General features: G+C 45.2%; 1 protein-coding gene across 1 annotated transcript in view; it reads left to right on the top strand.

Moving 5' to 3' along the window:
- LOC126285222 (protein O-mannosyl-transferase TMTC2-like) overlaps positions 1-22,525 on the top strand; it is a 534,787-nt gene that overhangs the window by 341,557 nt on the left and 170,705 nt on the right. Inside the window, exon 5 of the mRNA XM_049984523.1 lies at positions 16,388-16,744. Within this exon, the coding sequence (XP_049840480.1) occupies positions 16,388-16,744 (357 nt within the window). The remainder of the gene's footprint in view (positions 1-16,387; positions 16,745-22,525) is intronic.

Raw genomic sequence — 22,525 nt, 5'->3', positions numbered from 1 at the left:
AACTATACATTACAATATCTGCGTTGCAGGAATGAAGTAGAGGAGGATGGAGCCTGTGCCTTCTGTAGTCCGGATGAGCATATACAGTAACTCCAAAAGAAGTTTCGAGACTGGATTAATAAAAGTAGATAAGAGTTTACGGTGATCGTTTTAAGGCTTCATGTGTTCTACATAATCTCCCCCCCCCCCCCCCCCCCCCACTAGAGTTAAAAGCAGGAAGCGTTCATATAACCATGGTAAGAAGGCCTTCAGTGAGACGTTGTTCATCTCGTGCTTCACATTTTCTTGGCTGTCGGTTACGTCGTAAAAGTGTTCACTCTTTGCGTCAATTTCTCCTCTCCATCGTTTTGTCGTAGGTTCGTAATTACCAACACCAAGTCTCGTTTTCAGAAAGAAACTGTCCGAGTTGTGAATTTCACTCAAGTTTCAGCAGACGTCGAAAGGCGTGCCGGGGCAACTTTGCACATAAAATGGTTCAAATCGATCTGAGCACTATGGGACTTAACATCTGAGGTCATCAGTCCCCTAGAACTTAGAACTACCTAAACCTAACTAACCTAATGACATCACACATATCCACGTCCGAGGCAGGTTTCGAACCTGCGACCGTAGCAGTCGCATTGTTCCGGCCTGAAGCGCCTAGAACCGGTCGACCACTTGGCCGGCATGATAATGACACATTGCAGGCGAACAAGATTTCTGCGCAACCTTTCTTGCTGTCTGGTAGATCTGTGGGTATTACGAGGCAACATTTCCAAGGGAGTTTTGGCAATTTCTTCTCGGATCTTAGCTCTCAAGTTTTCTACTGTAGCAGGTGGACTACGATACACTTTACTTTTAAGGTGGTCCCACAAGAAAAATCGCTCGCTGACTGTTCAGGGGATCTGGGACACCATCAAATATGACAGTCTCGAGAAGCTACACGGTTACCATACAACTGGCTTACAAGAATAATCGATATTCGCGCTGTGTGTGATTTTGACCTGTCTTGCTGAAGCCTGCTGTTGTGCAATGACCTGTATAAACGTCAGTAAGTATTTATGATCGGATTTGTCTGTAGTCGAATTCCATTTTCGCTCTCATATTGGGAGAGCACACCACACGATAACTTTTTTGCTATGCAATGGAAGTTGGTGAAACTGAGTAGGAGTTTTTGTACCCAATAATGAAAACTAAGATGTAAATGGGCTTCGTCCGACAACCACGAGTTGTTATTAAACTGATTGTCGCCTTGTATCTTTTCAAGCACTAGTTCACGGAAATGTCGTCAAATTAGGTGATTGTTGGGGTTGAGATTGTAAGGAAGCTGGTCTTGCCTCACTCTGTTGATAATTAACCTTCTGCTTATGGATGATGTTTTGTTCCATCAGTAGTATTATTTGATGACCTGCTGGATGAAGTAAATTAAGCAAAGTGAACTGAGATATTACTACTAGCTAAATAAATCCTGTGTGAAAAGGTATTATTAACTTAAAGCAAAGAAATCATGCCATGGGATTCGAGCAAAGGTTAAACTTTCATAGTCATGTCTTGGTTGTCAATCCCTACTTGCAAATTACTCTTGAATATACCTCCGACATGCGACCGTGACTTTCTCCGGCTACTAATTCGTGGCCGACGACACCCGAGTCTCCACATAAACGGCTGTCGCCTTTGGGCGAGCTAAAAATCGCAGCGCCGTAACACTGTTCAGCGTAGAGGTGGTTAATCTTGGATTATCTCATCTCGCAGAGCTTGTGTTTGTCCCCGTTTCGGTCGAGATGCAGCAACTCTGAAATGCCAAGTTGGCGGCCAATGTGCAACTTGTATGGTCGCTACTGTAAGTTTTGCACCAGTTTTCTTCGACCATTGAAGTAAGGTGCTGTAAAAGCGGTGCATAACGCCGGATTGAATGTAACGGGCTTCTTATGACAGTAGTTCGAACAACTTTGATATTGTCCGGTTTGCGAACGTATAGATCACGACCTAGACGTTTCTTTTTCATTGTTGAACCTATTTCCTCAAAATTACGTATCCATAGGGTCGCTGTATGTGCTGACGTGACGTGAACGTGTGATTCTAAAATGAAGTGTTGGCGAAATTTTCTACGTGCAACCTCCAAATAGCCACTGTTTCTGTAAAAAGCTTTGAAGGCAGGAAAACGTCGCGCACCACCACTGGTACCCACGTCAAGTACAGGCGTGGGTTGGTCTCTGTATTCGTCTCATCGTTCACAATCGCCGAGGACTACCAACACAAGTTTCAACATTTCCTGTTTTTCTGAATCATACTGTACTGATACATTTGAATTAAATTCTATGTTAAATAATATCTGCTACCCGCGAATGATGTTGAGTAAGCTAGATAACTGATCGATGATTAACTCAGTCAGTTAATACATCATAATCAAATTCAGTCTCACTCTAAGCCTCCCACGTCCTACAAGGTGTTCACAATTAAGTTCCAGTTTAAAAATACTGTATAATGAGAACCACTGCTCACAATGACTTGAACAGCATATTACTGACGCAAGGGAAACGTCATAGAACAAAAGCAACTTAACTACAGTTGTGCCAATGGATGGTGATATAAGCTTCTTAATGTATATAGGATCGGCTACAGATCACACAACTTCGGTATTCAAAAGCTGTGGCCCTGTCAGTGAGGTGAAATGAAATGTCACTGGACTAGGGCCCATATTCTGCTATTCTGCATATTGATATGTCCTTGCAGATGGAAATGGGCTTCGTCTCTCCACAGAACGTTCCATGGTCATTCATTGTCCACTTCCATCTGAGCTGGAAATACAAAAGCAAACGTTTCTATTGCTGGCAGGTCAGCAGGATGCAACCCCTGAACATGGGTCATTTTGTGTGGACAGCAGTGCAGGCTGTCGCGCAGGATTTTATGCACCGTTCTCGCAAGCAAGTCCATGTTCAGGCAATTCCCCATGCACTGCGTGTTTGAACACCACCGCTCTCACGCTTCTGCAATGCTGTGGCCACATTATCGACAGACGTCGGATCAGTTGTTTTCCTCTCTGTGTGACATTGCACTTCAAAAGAAGCTGTATTTTCGAATTTTGTGATCATTTTGCCTGGACCCTTAGCAGTCATCGGGCCAATAACTTTTTCATATCCTTCAGTGTCTGGAACTTCTGTAGAGCTACTGGCGCCCACTCGCCGTTGTTGTAAAAGTGCTTTAACAGAAGGAGCGCGCTATCCTTCATGGAGACAGTAACGCTGGGCGTCTTGGACGCAGACTGAGAAACAGCTGTGTGCCGCGTGTCTATTGATATGCATATTCTGACGCTTAAGCACCATCTATTGGTTAAATTTTCGTTGATTTTTTTTCATAACGATCCTCAAATGGTTCAAATGGCTCTGAGCACTATGGGACTTAACATCTGAGGTCATCAGTCCCATAGAACTTAGAAGTACTTAAACCTAACTAACCTAAGGGCATCACACACATCCATGCCCGAGGCGGGATTCGAACCTGCGACCGTAGCGGTCGCGCGGTTCTAGACTGAAGCGCCTAGAGCCGCACGGTCAACCCGGCCGGCAACGATCCTCCGTGAGTCGGTAACACCCTGTTCAATTTTAACATCATTCTGAGCTGTGGTTCTCTTTCCACAGCGTTTTGAGACTGGTGCCCTAGTTACAGACCCGCTGTAAATGTAAAGGCACGACTTCTCTCTGTGATGTTCCGGTACTGGATCTTGTGCGTCCCAAAAAGCCACAAGCATCAGTTTTCCTGCGTCCTGTTGGGTCTTGAACTTTTTCTTGTACGACGAACTTGGATGTTTCCATTCCATACTCAGCCGTTTACTCTCCGACTCGTAATGATGGATCCATATTTCGTTACTCGTAATGATCATAAGAAGTTGTCCCCTTCGTTACCAAAGCGATCCAATTTGGTTTTGCAGATGTCCAAGAGCCATTGTTTATGCAACTGTGTGAGTTGTTTTGGGACCCATTTTGTACAAACTTTATGAAACCCAAGTCTGTTGTGGATGATTTCGTAAGCAGTATCGTGACTAATTTTCAGACGATGTACCACTTTGTTAATAGATAATCGTCTGTCTGAGAGAATCATTTCACGTGAACGCTCAATAGTTTCTTCATTTGTGGCGGTAAACGGTCGTCCGGCTACTTCATCATGCGTAACACTTGTGCGACCATTTCGGAATTTTTCAATCCATTCGAGACGCTCTGTTGTGGCAACACACTGTTCCCGTACTGTACCGAACGTCTTCAGTGAATTTCGGCCCCTGATACTCCTTTCAACCACAAAAAACGGATCACTGAACGTTACTCTTCTTCAGTGCAAACAGACAGCGGAGCAGCCTTGATTCACAGCACGACAGTGATAACGAAACTAACCCAGCAGCTTGAAAATTGCAAAGATATAACAACAAATAAACTAAGCATGCGTCTTCAACGTAGCCGGCCGCGGTGGTCTAGCGGTTCTAGGCGCTCAGTCAGGAACCGCGGGACTGCTACGGTCGCAGGTTCGAATCCTGCCTCGGGCATGGATGTGTGTGATGTCCTTAGCTTAGTTAGGTTTAAGTAGTTCTAAGTTCTAGGGGATTGATGACCACAGATGTTATGTCCCATAGTGCTCAGAGCCATCTGAACCATTTTTGAACCGTCTTCAACGTAAAACGACAGTACTGCCAAAATAAAAAAATATAACTAAATTGCAGATAATAATTGACATACCCTTGTACAAATGAGAGAAAGTTTCATTAATCACTAATAAAGCAAATAAGTTACATTTCCTGCCACTCTTCCAATTAGGGTGCTACAGTGACAGCTCTTACATTACGCAAAAGGAATGGGTCGTATATATATATTTTTTAATCAGGGCGCTTGATCTGAACCGTTGTAGGAAAAAAAAGGAATTCAGTCTTGGTTCAGTCCTTACTTTATTTCCTCAAATTAGTGTCACAAATGGATGATGTGTAGTTAAATTTTTGTACCAAAAGTGAACGTTAATTCACATGTTTATATCTCAAATGACTGTTTATTTGGAGCACAAAGGAAATTGTATGCTTTGAAAAAATGTCTTTGGGACTTTCAAGTCCACAACGAAATGCACGCTGATGTGTGTAAAAGTACAATAAATTATTATTTGAGTCAAGCTCATGCAGATGCAGAATGTCCTGTTAATAACTGGTCAATACCTCAAGCGATATGGAAGATCCTTACGGAACAACAATTGTCTTTCCAAATCTGTGCAGTTCACAAATGCTAGATAACAAAGAATCGAAGACCCAAATAAGCAAAATCACTGAAGAAGCAACACAGGTTGCGGAATAGATCTCGCAAATAGTGAGTTGCTCAGAGCGAAGGCAGTGCTAACGCTAAAAACGGTCTTTACTCAAAGGACTCATAAAAATCACGCAAGGCTGCAGCCACGTGCCCTTGCCTCCCCGACATGACCCCACGGTCACACGGCGCCACCACGTGTCTTCCCTACGTTCCTCTCCGCTCCTAGATGCCCTCGGCTTACAGGGGACGATTCACAGCTGTCGCCGCAGTGATGGACAAGAATTTCTCTGAATAAGCCAAAAAGCAGGGGAAACATGTTAAAATTTCTCCATCATCGCTTACTGTATGTTAAAAGCCTGAGCGGAGGTTGGTACCATTGTATTTGCTGTCTCGCCACTTGCTGGTTCAGACATTCACGCCACAGCTACATCCTGCTACATCCGGTATGTAAGAGTGTGAAATTTTCGCATAGTGTGGACACCAAAGTGGTGGTGTTCCGTGTTTGCATCAACTCACAATATGTGTTGATTAGTCACGCCAGAAATACTAACGCGGACATGCTGTCGCTCTGCTGTAACTTTGAAACGTCCCCTCAAAACAATTATACACGACTGTGCTTAAACTGACACACAATATTTTTAGCGCAACGCAATCTGACTTTGAATAATCCCTACAAAAGAATAGCCCTGACTAACATTAACCTATACCTTTCACAAATCGCTTACCTCACTAAAAATCTTCGTTACTCGAACTATTGCAATACAGCGAGCGCCACTACTGCCAGCTAACTAAAAGATTCAAACTACGGAAGTCACTAACTACTGATAGGCACAGTTAGCAAATGAAAGATTTTAATAGAGAACAAACAATGTATTTATCTTAATAGTCATACTATATATATCAGTTCATGACATCAATTCTTACAAATTTCAAAACTCCGCCATCTCTCTCCCCACGTCCACCACTGCTGGCGGCTCACCTCCAACTGCGCAACGCTACGCGCTGTTAACATCCAGCCGCCCAACACTACAATGGCGAGTATTACAACAATGCCAACCATCCACTGACTGCATACAGCGCAGCCAGTAATTTTTCATACAGAGCGCTATGTGGCGTTACCAATAAATAACCCTAAACAACCTACTAACAACTTCTAAGACTCGTGTAATCTCTCGGGGAACGGAACTTGGCTGGTATGTGGCCAAGCAGTGTTGTGAACCAGCAGCTGAACGGGGGATTCTAAGCTGTCCAGTATTCAAACTGCCAAGAGCACCCTGACTTTTGCCAACACATCCGCTCGCCTGCCTCAGGGAAAGAAAATTAAAGAGTCTAACGTTTATCCCTCCAGCAAAGTTAAAAAAAATACAGATGCGAAATGTGCTTACTGTTGCAAAGCGGTATGTGACTTTAGTGTCCAAAGATTTTAAATGATGTCGTCGTTCTGCGTCTTCGAGCGTATCAGAAGCTATAAGAAACGGGTGACGCACAAATGGTTCAAATGGCTCTGAGCACTATGTGACTTAACATCTGAGGTCATCAGTCCCCTAGAAGGTAGAACTACTTAAACCTAACTAATCTAATGACATCAAATACATCCATGCCCGAGGCAGGATTCGAAACTGCGACCGTAGCAATCGCGCGGTTCCAGACTGAAGCGATTAGAACCGATCGGTCACAAAGGCCGGCCGTGACGCACAGCATCTAAAATGCGACGGGCTTGTACCTGTTCCAATTTCTGTGTAGCTCAGACCACATTACGTTGTGTTTCTAACTCCCTTCGGATGTGAGATTGCTCCAGGGTCTGTTGGGTTCAAAAATGGTTCAAATGGCTCTGAGCACTATGGGACTAAACTTCTAAGGTCATCAGTCCCCTAGAACTTAGAACTACTTAAACCTAACTAACCTAAGGACATCACACATATCCATACCCGAGGCAGGATTCGAACCTGCGACCGTAGCGGTTGCGCAGTTCCAGACTGTAGCGCCTAGAACCGCTTGGCTACTCCGGCCGGCTTGTTGGGTTCGAGCTCTCTCAGAACTACGCGCTGAATCTGACTTACATGTACGAGACATATTGTAAAATAATGTTTTACTTAAGACTTTCCAGAAGTATAGCAATACCCCGACTTTGCGGTCTCCCGTTTTATGCTAATCTGGAGTTGTGAGATTTTTCTGTTTGAACGCTGTGCACCTCTCCATTCCCCTAAGCCACCCACACTGTGTTCGGCTTTCGACAGGTTCTGGCGCGTTTCGTGCGAAACTGTTTTATCGACGGAGTAGGACTGATTGATAGATCCTGTGCCACCCGAACGAAGCAAAACTGATTCATTTCCATCAAATAAGAAAATAAATCATTATGATAGGAATGTAAACTTAATACTATCAAAGAGTACGGCGCAAAAATGTTTCGATTCGCGAAGAAGTTTCATCTACCGTAATGAGCAGTCAGAATAATTGTAACAGGTAAAGAAAAAATTCTCGAACCTATGAAAAATGCTCGATATTTGAATTCGAGTATCACTCGTAAACGTCATACTATTATCATTCAGATAGTATCAATGTTAAAATGATGGTGTGGTAATTAAGTAAGAGTGAAAAATTGCGTTGTTCGTCCGAACGTGCTGTGGTGTGAACCTGAGCTGATTTTTAAGAGACTGAACAGTGAAGTTCGGGAGGCGGTCAAAGGCGAACTGTTTAAAGGTCATAATGGTTGGTTTAACCGATTGAAAAGTCGTTGAAATTGGCTAAGCATCGTAGAAAGTGGAGGGGCAGCAGGTGCTGGTGAATAGACTTCGTTCTCCATGCAGAGAAATTCAAAGCAATGGTAGAAGAAGATGGTTATACCAGTCAAACCACATTCAACGTAGACGAAACTGGTTTGCTCTAAAAGAAATTGCCTTAAAGCAGTTTTATCACGCCTAAAGTGAAAACGTTTGTTGACAGTGATAGTGGTGCAAATGCACCTGGTGATTGTAAATTAAAAGCTTCTCTTAGTTTATCGTTCAGGAAACCCCAGAGCTTTAAATAATTCAACTAAAGCTGTGTTGCCCGTGATTTGGAATTCGAATGCTGAAGCTTGGGTGAGAGCTTCCATTTTTGAGGACTGGTTTGGGCAACTTTTCATACCTGAAGCCAAACGTTATTGCAAATTGAAAAAAAAAACACTTAAAGTGACGCTATTAATCGAGAACGCACCATTTCATCCTCCTGTTCTAATTAATCTCGACCGACATGTAAATGTTGTATTTTTGGCACCGAACACCACCAGCTTGCTTCAACCGATGGGGCAGGAGGACATTTAAACATTTAAAGCTTACTACAGGAGACGATTGTCTGAACATCTACATCAAACTAGGAGACAAAAGTATAAACTCTCCGTTAAAGACATTTGGAAGCAATTCATTGTTTTGGATGCCATGAAAACATTGGACAATCTTGAAATGAAGTTTCACAAAAACCTTTAAATGGCGTCTGGATAAAGCTTTGTCCATTTTTTCAAAACCGAAACCCAGGGCAATTAGTACCACATTTTTGTCAAATTGATAATGTGAGTGAAGAAGTGGTCGATCATGCCAGACAACAAAATATAGAGGTGGATGGTGATGAAGTTGAAGAAACGCTTGATTCATACATTCAGGATGAGCTTATAGAAATGCGTGAGCAAGAGCAATCTCATTGTCTAGACCGAGTTCAGTCAGATGAATTGGTAGTCACAATCTTGACGGAAGGGTCTCAGTGCAATTGAAAAGTAGTTAGAGATCTTAGAAAATGTAGACTCAATAGAAATGCGCATTCCTGCAACGAAACGGGGAATAAAAAATTTACCAGCCTCCTATTACGAAATTTTGCGTGACAAGACAAAAATTGACTCCTCAGAGTACATTGTTAGATTTAATGTAGCCTTATACATTACCGTAACTTTGGCACTGCATGTATATACAAAATTGGACGGCGAAGTGCGTGAATTCAACTTACTCGGTTACCAATCTCTGCCACCTAGCAGTAAGTCCGGTATATACCGTAACAGTTATAAATGTGGTTCACTGGTTTAATGTCGAATTTTATTATTGTTCTCTACTATGATTCGGTGTAACACCTGTACAGCTTCGCCAGGTGGTGTACCAATTCTTTTTAAAGTTTCAGAAACTGCGTGAACGAACAAGTTATTGTTCGATTCGCACTGTCACGGAATAATGTATAAGCAATCCCAGTCGCTGACCTCTGCGCAAGCGTCGGGTGCCTCCCAGCTTCATCGTCTTACGAGTCGACATTTTTGCTTTACGTTCTGAAGTAGCCCGTGTTATCCCCCTGGGTTCAAGCTACCCAGGGTTCACGCTGCATCCATATCAAATTTCATAAAAATCGGCTCATAGTTTACTCGTGAAAACGTAAGAGATGAAGTTACTTTCGCATTTGTAATGTTGCTAAGGATTAGTCCACTGATAAACAGGGTGGTTCTGGAAGAATGGTCAGTATTCAGGGGAATGACAGAAATTCGAGGTAAAAAAGTGTAGTAAACGCGCCCTCTAAAACGCATAACTTAAGAGCTATGAGCACTTGCTCATGTTAGATATTGTGAAACAAATCTCTTCTAGTGGAAGCTCTTTGCTTTCCGTACTATGGGAGGAGGTAGTATGGTCCAAAACAAGCAAAGAAATCCAGTAAACACGAGCTTTAAACTGAATATTTTAAGAGGTACGAGCACCTGTTCTGCAGAAGAGACGTCTTGGACAATAGCGAGGATGACGTGCTCACAACTGTCCAGATACGCAGGTTAGAGCCCATGTTTAGTGGACTTTTTTGTTTCGAATGATCGTTCCTGTCATATCTTTGAATTCTGACCATTAATCCTGGGATAACTGCACAATGGTTTCTGTACAATATTCGGTCTGTTGTCGTATCTACACTGAGGAAAAAAATTCTAACACCAGGAAGGAGCTATGCGACATACACGAAAGTTGGTAGGCGTGTTTCTACTCCTAAAAGATGATGTCTATTCAAATTTCGTGCCAGTCGCACAAGAGTAGTGCTAGTAGCGCCATTATGAGGTTGTAAATCAAGTTTGCCTTACGTACGAGCTGTAATGGTCGTTCGCGCTTGTTACCTTTGACACTGGACGTAGTCAGTTGATGTTACTCAAAAGTGCTTTTAAGGAGACAAGGTTGCTTTATCAACAGCTCACCGAGTGTGAAGAAGGTCATGCAGTGGGGTTACGAGAAGCTGGATGTTCAGCCTGTGCTATTGCAGGAAGACGTGACAGAAATATAGCCACTGTACGTAACTGTTGGCAGCGGTGGTCTCGACAATGTGCGGTAGCAAGAAGACCAGACTCCTGATGGGCATGTGACACGGTGGAGAAGGAAGAACATCGTATTCGGAGTATGGCTCTGTCGTATCGTACTGTATCTACAGCAGCAATGTGAACAGCAGTTGGCACCACAGTCTGTCAACAAACTATTAGATGTCGATTACTTCAACGACAGCTCCTAACCACACGCTCTGAAGTGCGCATTCCACTGCCCCCTAACTGCTACCGTTTACGACTTCAGTGGTGTCAAGCGATGGCCCATTGGAGGGCAGGCTGGAGGTGTATTGTGTTTTCTGATGAAACCTCTTTCTGTCTCTGCGTCAGTCTTGGTTAGCTGTTGGTTAGGAGGAAGTCAGTTGAGGGCATGCAACGAACCTGTTTGCGTGCTAGGCACACTGGACTAGGAGTTCTGGTCTGGTATGTGACTTTAACGACTTTAACGACAGGAGGAACACTCTCGTCGCTAATCCAAGCACCATAACTGCAAATTTGTACGTCAATCTGGTGATTCGACCTGTTGTGCTGCCATTCAGAAACGGCATTCCAGGGGCTGTTTTCCAGCTGGATAACACTCGCCCACAGGCGTTCAATCCCAACATGCTGTACAGAATGTCGACATGTTTCTTTGGCATGCTCAACTACCAGATCTTTCTGCAGTCGAGCACATATTGTAGGTCATCGGGCAACAATTCCACCGTCATCTACAACCAGCATTAACTGTGCCTGTACTGACTGACGAAATTTAACAGGCTTGGAATTTCATCTCACGAACTGGCATCTGGCGCCTGTACAACACAATGTATACACATGAGAATCATTGCATTCAGAATACCGGGAATTGCACTGGTTATTAATGTACCAGCATTTTACATTTGTAATGGCTTATCTCGTGCTTACATTAACCGGTGAATTGGCAATGTTCATCACTTAAATAAATTACCTAGTCAAATGTATTTCCGAAACTTCATTACTGTACTTTTTTGTGTTGAAATATTTGTCTGTCAGTGCAGCTTTGGAATATGTGTGACGTAGTTGTACGCGGGCGAAGCCTCAGGTAAAAAAGCCAGTAGTAAGTACACTGAAAAGCCAATGATACTGGTACAGCTGCCTAATTTCGTATAGGGCCTTCGGGAGCACGCAGAAGTGTCGCAACACCACTTCACATAGACTCGATTAATATCTGAAGCAGTGCTGGAGGAAACTGACTCCATGAATCCTACAGGGCTGTCCATAAATCCGTAAATGTAAGAGAGGGTGGAGATCTCTCCTGAACAAGACATTGCAAGGCATCCCAGAGACAATATGCTCAATAATGTTCATGTCTCGGGAGCTTGGTGGCCAGCGAAAGTGTTTAAACTCAGAAGAGTGTTCCTAGAGCCACTCCGTAGCAATTTTGAACGTGTGGGGCGTCGCATTGTCCTGCTGGAATTTTCCAAATCCGTCGGGATGCACAATTAACATGAATGGATGCAGTTGACCAGACAGGTTGCTTACGTATGTGTGACGTAGGAGTATCAGTGGTCCCATATTACTCTAACTGCACATGCCCCACACCATTACAGAGCCTCCACCACCTTGAACAGTCCCATTCCGACATGCAGGGCCCACGGATTCGTAAGGCTGTCTCCATACATGTACACGTCCATCCTCTCGATACAATTTCATACGATACCCAGACTACATGTTTCCAGCCATCAACAGTCCGATGTTGTTGATGGGCCCAGGCGAGGCGTAAAGCTTTTTGTTGTGAAGTCATCAAGGGTACACGAGTGGACCTTCGGCTCTGAAAGCCCATTTCGATGATGTTTCGTTGAATGGTCCACACGCTGACACTTGTTGATGGTCCAGCATTGAAATCTGCAGACATTTCCGGAAGGGTTGCACTTGTGTCACGTTGAACGATTCTTTTAGTCGTTGTTGGTCCTGTTATTGAAGGATCTTTTTCCGGCCGCAACGATGTCGAAGACTTGATGTTTTACTGGATTCCTGATATCCATGATGTTGTTGTTGTTGTTGTTGTGGTCTTCAGTCCTGAGACTGGTTTGATGCAGGTGTCCATTCTACTCTATCCTGTGCAAGCTATAACTGCCTTTTGGTTTCTGCATAAATTGTAAACAGCCATTCGTTCCCTCTGTTTTACCCCTGCCACCTTCAGAATTTGAAAGAGAGTATTCCAGTCAACATTGTCGAAAGGTTTCTCTCAGCCTACAAGTGCTAGAAACGTAGGTTTGCCTTTTCTTAATCTAGCTTCTAAGATAAGTCGTAGGATCAGTATTGCCTCATGTGTTCCAATATTTCTACGGAATCCAAACTGATCTTTCCCGAGGTCGGCTTCTAGCAGTTTTTCCACTCGTCTGTAAAGAATTCGCGTTAGTATTTTGCAGCTGTGACTTATTAAACTGATAGTTCGGTTATTTTCACATCTGTCAACACTTGCTTTCTTTGAGATTGTAATTATTATATTCTTCTTGAAGTCTGAGGGTATTTCGCCTGTGTCATACATTTTGCTCACCAGATGGTAGAGCGTATATAGATATTCATGGTACCCTCTTGAAATGGTCATACGAGAAAATCCCCTCTTCATTGCTATCTCGGAGATGCTGTGTCCCATCGCATGTGAGCCGACTATAACACCACATTCACACTCACTTCAATCTAGATAATTTGCCATTGTAACAGCATTAAGCGATTTAACAACTGCGTCATTTTTTTTCTTTGTTGTTATTTTGCACCTCATACAAGGTGAGCTGGCAGCGGAAATGGTTATTCCGCTCTTCAGCCACAAGCAGTACAATAAACGAGAAAATCAATGAAGAAAGAAAATTAACACAATGGCGGTTAAAAAACAGTAGATACAATAATTAAAAAACATGAAGCCGTTCACACTCGACGAAAAGCATGAAAAACTGTCGGCACTATACACAAACACTGATGATTTAGACGATACAGGTGAACGAAGGAGTGTGGGCGGCGAAAACCTCTGAATCACAAACACGACGGCACACACACACGAAAAACTGACGGCGATGATCTCCGGCGCGCGAATGTCCGGGCACCAACCAAGGGGGAAAGAAGGTGGTGGGGGTGGGGGCGGGAGCGGAGAGAGCAGAGATGCCAATGGCAGAGGAGATTGTGGGAGGAACGAAGGTATGGGGGTAGGGGAAGCCCGGGGTGGAGGGGGGAGGAAGGGAGGAGGGGGGGAAGGGAAAGAGAAGGGTGAGAGAGTGCCCCTAGTAAAGAACACAGGAAGTGGGAGGAGAGTATCAAAGTTTATAGGAGGGGTAAATGGAGGGGAGGAGGACATTATCAGGGAGTGGGAGCTGGCGGAAGCCACCTTGGGAGAGGGTAAGAAGGGTGGAGAGATGGGGAGCTGGTGGGACGTGGAAATACAGGCGCAGCAAAAAAAAAGGTTTAAATGGCTCTGAGCACTATGGGACTTAAGATCTATGGTCATCAGTCCCCTAGAACGTAGAACTACTTAAACCTAACTAACCTAAGGACATCACACAACACCCCAGGCGCAGCAGCGGATGGGATAGGATAGGATGTGAGAGACGAGCAGGTGAGGGGGATCTAGTTTACGGGAGGTGTAGGCGATCTGTATCAGTTCGAGGAAAAGGAGGAGGTGCGGAAACGGGATAAGGTCGTACAGGATCCGCGTAGGGGAGGTGATACAGATACAATAGGCGAGGTGCAGAGCATAGCGTTCGAGGATTTGAAGGGATTTGTAAAAGATAGGAGGGGTGGAGATCCAGGCAGGTTGGGAGTAGCAGAGGATAGGGCGGATGAGGGATTTATAGGTATGGAGGATGGTGGAGGGGTCCAGACCCCACATACGGTCAGAAAGGAGCTCGAGGAGATGGAGTCGGGAGCGTGCCTCGGCTCGGATTGTCCGAAGGTGGGGCGTCCAGGAGAGGCGACGGTCGAGGGTGTCGCCGAGGTACTTAAGGGTGGGGGTGAGGGCGATAGGACGGCCATAGATGGTGACATAGAAGTCGAGGAGGCGGAAGGAAGGGGTGGTTTTGCCTACAATGATCGCCTGGGTTTTGGAAGGATTGACCTTGAGCAGCCACTAGTTGCACCAAGTGGTGAACCTGTCAGGATGGGTTTGCAACTGCATCCAAAACTTGTTGTCTTATACAGGGTGTTACAAAAAGGTACGGCCAAACTTTCAGGAAACATTTCTCACACACACAAATAAAGAAAAGATATTATGTGGACATGTGTCCGGAAACGCTTACTTTCCATGTTAGAGCTCATTTTAGTTTCGTCAGTATGTACTTTACTTCCTCGATTCACCGCCAGTTGGCCCAATTGAAGGAAGGTAATGTTGACTTCGGTGCTTGTGTTGACGTGAGACTCATTTCTCTACAGTACTAGCATCAAGCACATCAGTACGTAGCATCAACAGGTTAGTGTTCATCACGAACGTGTTTTTGCAGTCAGTGCAATGTTTACAGATGCGGAGTTGGCAGATGCCCATTTGATGTATGGATTAGCACGGGTCAATAGCTGTGGCGCGGTACGTTTGTATCGAGACAGATTTCCAGAACGAAGGTGTCCCGACAGGATGACGTTCGAGGCAATTGATCGGCTTCTCAGGGAGCACGGAACGTTCCAGCCTATGACTCGCGACTGGGGAAGACCTAGAAGAACGAGGACACCTGCAATGGACGAGGCAATTCTTCGTGCAGTTGACGATAACCCTAATGTCAGCGTCAGAGAAGTTGCTGCTGCACAAGGTAACGTTGACCACGTCACTGTATGGAGAGTGCTACGGGAGAACCAGTTGTTTCCGTACCATGTACAGCGTGTGCAGGCACTGTCAGCAGCTGATTGGCGTCCTCGCTTCATCCAACAATGTTTCAATCCTCATTTCAGTGTAACTGTTCTCTTTACGGATGAGGCTTCATTCCAACGTGATCAAATTGTAAATTTTCACAATCAGCATGTGTGGGCTGACGAGAATCCGCACGCAATTGCGCAATCACGTCATCAACACAGATTTTCTGTGAACGTTTGGGCAGGCATTGTTGGTGATGTCTCGATTGGGTCCCATGCTCAATGGAGCACGTTGTCATGATTTCATACGGGATACTCTACCTGTGCTGCTAGAACATGTGCCTTTACAAGTACGACACAACATGTGGTTCATGCACGATGGAGTTCCTGCACATTTCAGTCGAAGTGTTCGTACGCTTCTCAACAATAGTTTCGATGACCGATGGATTGGTAGAGGCGGACCAATTCCATGGCCTCCACGCTCTCCTGACCTCAACCATCTTGACATTCATTTATGGGGGGGGCATTTGAAAGCTTTTGTCTACGCAACCCCGGTTCCAAATGTAGAGACTCTTCGTGCTCGTATTGTGGGCGGCTGTGATTCAATACGCCATTCTCCAGGGCTGCATCAACGCATCAGGGATTCCATGCGACGGAGGGTGGATGCATGTATCGTCGCTAACGGAGGACATTTTGAACATTTCCTGTAACAAAGTGTTTGAAGTGACGCTGGTACGTTCTGTTGCTGTGTGTTTCCATTCCACGATTAATGTGATTTGATGAGAAGTAATAAAATGAGCTCTAACAAGGAAAATAAGCGTTTCCGGGCACATGTCCACATAACATATTTTCTTTCTTTGTGTGTGAGGAATGTTTCCTGAAAGTTTGGCCGTACCTGTTTGTAACACCCTGTATAGGCGTTGCCAACCACAGGGTTGTATCCCGCTTGTTTACATACCTGTGTGTTTGAATACGCACGTCTGTAGCAGATTCCTCGGCGCTTCAGTGTGAATGAGACGCGGCGCTGGTGTGGTGTCGGCAGCGGTGCGGGCGGCGGGCGCTGGCCTCGCTGGCGGCGCTCTGCGTGTGCCTGTGCTGCCTGGTGGCTGCGCGGCTCGCCGTGGCCGGCAGCGGAGGCCGCGCCGCCTTCTCCAGGGCGGACAACCCGGCGCGCGGCGCGCCGCGGCTGCTGACGCGCTGCCTCACGCTGGGCTACGCGCCCGCCTTCTGCTGGCTGCGGCTGCTGCTGGCGCCGCACGCGCTCTGCTTCGACTGGGGCATGTCGGCGCTGCCGCTGCTCCACTCGCCGCTGGAGCCGCGGGCCGCCGCCGCCGCAGCCTTCTACGCGGCGCTCGCCTGCGCTCTGCGCGCCGCTCTCTGCCGGCCGCCCGCACAGCAGGTGAGTCGCTGCGTCGTTGACCGACTGTGGAAGGGCGTTTCTAAAACTTTCTATTGGGCCACTTTCTTGTCTGTCTGGAAATCATGTTTGACTAGCTTCCATATGAGCTGTACAACGGAAATTTTAAATGTAGCTCAGGACAGCAGAGAAACACGATATTAACTCGCTTTCTTTTCGGCGTGTTCGTTAGGGGTGTGGTAGAGAGTGAAAAATTTGGTAATGCTTTAAATCTTTGCTCCCCTGCTGGAAGCGAAAAGTGGACGATAAACAGTTTAGACAAGAAGAGAAAGAAGCTTTCAAAATGTGGAGGTACAGAATAATGCTGAAGATCAGATGGATAGATCACATAACTAATGAGGAGGTACGGATTAGAACTGGGGAGAAGAGAAATTTGTGACACAACTTGACCAGAAGAAGGCACCGGTTGGTAGGACATGTTCTGAGGTATCAAGGGATGCAGTAGGTATTGGGAGATAAAGAACCTTGCACAGGGTAGAGTAGCATGGAGAGCTGCATCAAATCAGTCTCTGGACTGAAGACCACAACAACATACCTAAGCTTTAGACAAACTTTGAATGTAACATTCCTGACAGAGTTTCTACAGTACGGCGGTGAAGGGGCGGGTGAAGGGGCGGGTGAAGGGGGGGGGGGGGGGGGGGGAAGGGACCCTAAAACTGTTCCTTCTTACAGGAAGCGCTCACACAAACATCTTCAACACAAAATAATAGCACCAAACCCACATACCAATAAATACACATATTGACTATTACAGATCTGTTATACGACTATAAATACAGCAGGCCTTTAATCTGTTATGGTATAGGATCGATTTGGTAATCACCGTTTTTACTAGTAAATTTTATATTCTGTGAAATGATTCTAGAAATTCCAAAATGTTACTTCTCTAAATAGGTATCTCACGTAAATATCCTGTTATTATGAATCCAACTTACTAACCGTGAATACCACACGGAGCACGTTACACAAAAGACTATTGCTCCAAGAATTCATCATTTCTTCCAGTTGAAACTTACTGGCAGATTAAAATTGTGTGCCGGGTCGAGACTCGAACACGGGACCTTTGCCTCTCGCAGGCAGGTGCTCCACCATCGGAGCTATCCGAGCATGACTCACAAACCATCCCCATAACTTTACTTCCGCCAGTACCTCCTCTTCTTCTTCCCATTATCGCATTAGCTCAGTTTGATGATTTTAATACTTGAAATATTCTTCGAACTTGGGTAAGAACCTGACAACGTGACTGATTTAGGATAAATCAAGGTCTGTGACAAACAGTTAAGGTAACGCACACATAATCTGAAAACTTCAACCACACACTACTCCACGCGAAGTATATACAAAGCTAAATATTAGTTTGTCCGAACGTGGATGTGGAGGTGATTTGCTGTGATAATAAAACAATACAGTGTGGAGCAGTCATGGCTCTTGAAGTACTGTGCCCTGAATATTTCTTCTTGGCGTTGGAAATCAAAATGTCAGATCAGTTCAATAAATTCCAACGGCCAATACCAGTTCACATTTAGGCATATTTAATCCTATTTTCCAGATATGCTTGACTCACAGAGCTCTCCAGATGTGTGCTGTTCGAAGGCCAACCGCTGACTCCTTGCCACACAAAGACTACACATGCAAATTCAACGTATCCATTATTTACATTACCGCCCAAACCTTTTTGTTATGGGAAGACTTGCCCCCACGTTTTCTACTCTATACAGTAATACAGTCATTAAGCATGGTCCAGTTACACACTCATGCACTACAACTTATTACAAATGTAACACAACATGTCACAACTTTGAAAAAGATATTTATGAATATCTGGAATTACATAACGTCACAGAATTAGAAAAAAAGAAACATATTTACGTATGTGTCGAGTCAAAGAAGAAAGAATACACATAGCACACAATCGATAATAGGCGAAAGTACACTCCTGGAAATTGAAATAAGAACACCGTGAATTCATTGTCCCAGGAAGGGGAAACTTTATTGACACATTCCTGGGGTCAGATACATCACATGACCACACTGACAGAACCACAGGCACATAGACACAGGCAACAGAGCATGCACAATATCGGCACTAGTACAGTGTATATCCACCTTTCGCAGCAATGCAGGCTGCTATTCTCCCATGGAGACGATCGTAGAGATACTGGATGTAGTCCTGTGGAACGGCTTGCCATGCCATTTCCACCTGGCGCCTCAGTTGGACCAACGTTCGTGCTGGACGTGCAGACCGCGTGAGACGACGCTTCATCCAGTCCCAAACATGCTCAATTGGGGACAGATCCGAAGATCTTGCTGGCCAGGGTAGTTGACTTACACCTTCTAGAGCACGTTGGGTGGCACGGGATACATGCGGACGTGCATTGTCCTGTTGGAACAGCAAGTTTCCTTGCCGGTCTAGGAATGGTAGAACGAAGGGTTTGATGGCGGTTTGGATGTACCGTGCACTATTCAGTGTCCCCTCGACGATCACCAGAGGTGTACGGCCAGTGTAGGAGATCGCTCCCCACACCATGATGCCGGGTGTTGGCCCTGTGTGATTCGGTCGTATGCAGTCCTGATTGTGGCGCTCACCTGCACGGCGCCAAACACGCATACGACCATCATTGGCACCAAGGCAGAAGCGACTCTCATCGCTGAAGACGACACGTCTCCATTCGTCCCTCCATTCACGCCTGTCGCGACACCACTGGAGGCGGGCTGCACGATGTTGGGGCGTGAGCGGAAGACGGCCTAACAGTGTGCGGGACCGTAGCCCAGATTCATGGAGACGGTTGCGAATGGTCCTCACCCATCCCCCAGGAGCAACAGTGTCCCTAATTTGCTGGGAAGTGGCGGTGCATCCCCTACGGCACTGCGTAGGATCCTACGGTCTTGGCGTGCATCCGTGCGTCGCTGCGGTCCGGTCCCAGGTTGACGGGCACCTGCACCTTCCGCCGACCACTGGCGACAACATCGATGTACTGTGGAGACCTCACGCCCCACGTGTTGAGCAATTCGGCGGTACGTCCACCCGGCCTCCCGCATGCCCACTATACGCCCTCGCTCAAAGTCCGTCAACTGCACATACGGTTCACGTCCACGCTGTCGCGGCATGCTACCAGTGTTAAAGACTGCGATGGAGCTCCGTATGCCACGGCAAACTGGCTGACACTGACGGCGGCGGTGCACAAATGCTGCGCAGCTAGCGCCATTCGACGGCCAACACCGCGGTTCCTGGTGTGTCCGCTGTGCCGTGCGTGTGATCATTGCTTGTACAGCACTCTCGCAGTGTCCGGAGCAAGTATGGTGGGTCTGACACACCGGTGTCAATGTGTACTTTTTTCCATTTCCAGGAGTGTATTACAGCAGAAGATACTATTGCTGATAAGCCTTAGTGTGAATTCAAATATCTCTCATTTTTACCTTCGCAGTCTTTTAGGAGGTACAGAGGAAGGAGCCAAAATACCGGTTGCGTCATGAGAAGAGAAACTCAATAAACCGAAAATTTACATATGTATGTTGTAATATCATCAAAATGTTGGAATCAGTTGACAAAATTCACACACACAACACTAAAAAGCTCAAAATAATTATTTAAATAAAAACGAATTTTTAATATACATCGTTTTTTAAAAGACTAAAAAGTATGCAACTATTTCTCCAAGGCCCACATTGGTTCCTAAGCCCACACATGCAGTCCTGAAAATTGGTGAATGTGTTTTTGATAGCTATGCTTTAAAACGAAAAACGTACGGTGCATGCAGTACATAACTTACACATGAATAGTTGACCTCCGTACTATGGCACTAATTGCTTTACATGTTGTCTTCTTTTTGGCTTCTAATTTCCTCAGTTGCAGATATAAAAGTTGTGTAGGTTAAATACCATCTTTTGCAACTGTCTTTTGGAACTGCAGTGAGTCTTATTAAGACCAAACGCGTTTCGGTTTATTCTAAAGCGTCTTCAGTAGTCACTGTAACGATATGGTTTCTTCTGTCACAATTTTGTTTGCTAGGATCATGAACAGTTCTCATGTTTTCTCTTACTATCATAAACAGCATTAATTTTTGTTGGTATCTATGGTTTTTTGTTGTTTACACAATAGTTCCTGTTCTTCCACATACATGTGCTAGATTTTAGCACACCCGCTTTCGCTAACACTAAACATACCCAATACCCACGTTTTTGTCTTGTGAAGAAGTACTGTCATCTCGCCACTTCGTGTGTTTTGTTTGGCTATTGCGAGATGTGTTCTTCGTTTATTTGTTATGGTAGTGGTGCGAGTGTCTGTCATTGTTCTGGATATATGAGTGTTTAGATTTCCGGATTGTTGGTGCATTCGGCCGTTTCATGATTTTTATGGATGGCCGTATCGAACACCCCAGGTGGAGGGGTTCTTGGAAGGAGGGGAGATTCGTCGAATGGACTGTCCATCCCGTTCCCCGACTTAAGTCCCATCGGCCGCCAGTGAGATGAGTTGGGTGGACGTACTGCATCACGTCTACATACACAAACGATCATCCAGCGCTTGACAACCGCACTGGTCGAGGAATGGAGCGTCCTACCATAAGAATGCCTTACCAGCCTTGTTTACAACATGGTAGCGCATTGTAGAGTATGCATTGCCGTTCATGATGAACTAAATGAACCAAAGCATAAACTATGTCGCCCGTTTTTAGATGTTCAGGGGACCATTAAGAGCGGTGAATTCAGTGTGACTATTGTCTTTGAATAAAAGTGTGATCACTACTTCTCTCACTGCGTACTCGTATTTCTTTTAATTACGTTCTGTTTTTTACACATTAGCAGTTGTTTCTATTTATAGTACAATTTTCACCGATGTACGTTGCTTGGAGGTGAGAGCCGGCCGTAGTGGCCGTGCGGTTCTAGGCGCTACAGTCTGGAACCGCGTGATCGCTACGGTCGCAGGTTCGAATCCTGCCTCGGGCATGGATGTGTGTGATGTCCTTAGGTTAGTTAGGTTTAAGTAGTTCTACGTTCTAGGGGACTGATGACCACAGCAGTCCCATAGTGCTCAGAGTCATTTGAACCCATTTTGGAGGTGAGACACCATGCGAAAGGTACTTTCGTCCTTTGTTTGCACACCAGTGTACTTATACTATGTGACGTGTTCCATACTTTCGTCCCTCATATTTTTGTCGAGTACCATCGGCTTCCTTGTCTTCGTAACATGCATTATTTCGCGTTTATTCACATTTAAAGACAGTCGCTGTACAAGTGGAATTATTTTTGAAGTCCTTCCGCATTTCCTTACTTCCGTCCAAGACAATAGATACGTCAGCGAACAACCTGACGTTACTTCTGACCCTATCTGGTAAGTGGCTGACTTATTCTGAGAGAATTAGAAGCCTTGTTGCGCTTACTTGGAGAGCGTCCGATTATTTTTTTAAATTTCTTTCGAAAGTTCGACGTCCAGTATGATGTAGTATGTTCTGTTAGACAGTCAGTTATCCATTTGGATGTATGCAGGGAGACTCCACATGAACTTACCTCCTTTCCTGTGCCTTTCCGACTACCCTCTTCATTTCAACACAACTACTGCGTACTACATCATCAACTCGTATACACGCCTCTCCCTCTAGTTCTTTCCTTCCATCAACCTTTCAACTATGGTTTTCAGCAACGCCTCTTGTAATGTGTGAGCAACTATTCTATCTCTTCCTTTGATTATGTTCTTTATTAGCCATTTTCCTTGCGGACGATTTAAATTCTATGCCTCAATAAACCATTTGAAGTTAATCGGTCTCC

Source organism: Schistocerca gregaria, chromosome 8 (genome assembly GCF_023897955.1).
Source record: "Schistocerca gregaria isolate iqSchGreg1 chromosome 8, iqSchGreg1.2, whole genome shotgun sequence".
Lineage (NCBI taxonomy): Eukaryota > Metazoa > Arthropoda > Insecta > Orthoptera > Acrididae > Schistocerca > Schistocerca gregaria.
This window is presented reverse-complemented; position numbering and strand designations above follow the sequence as displayed.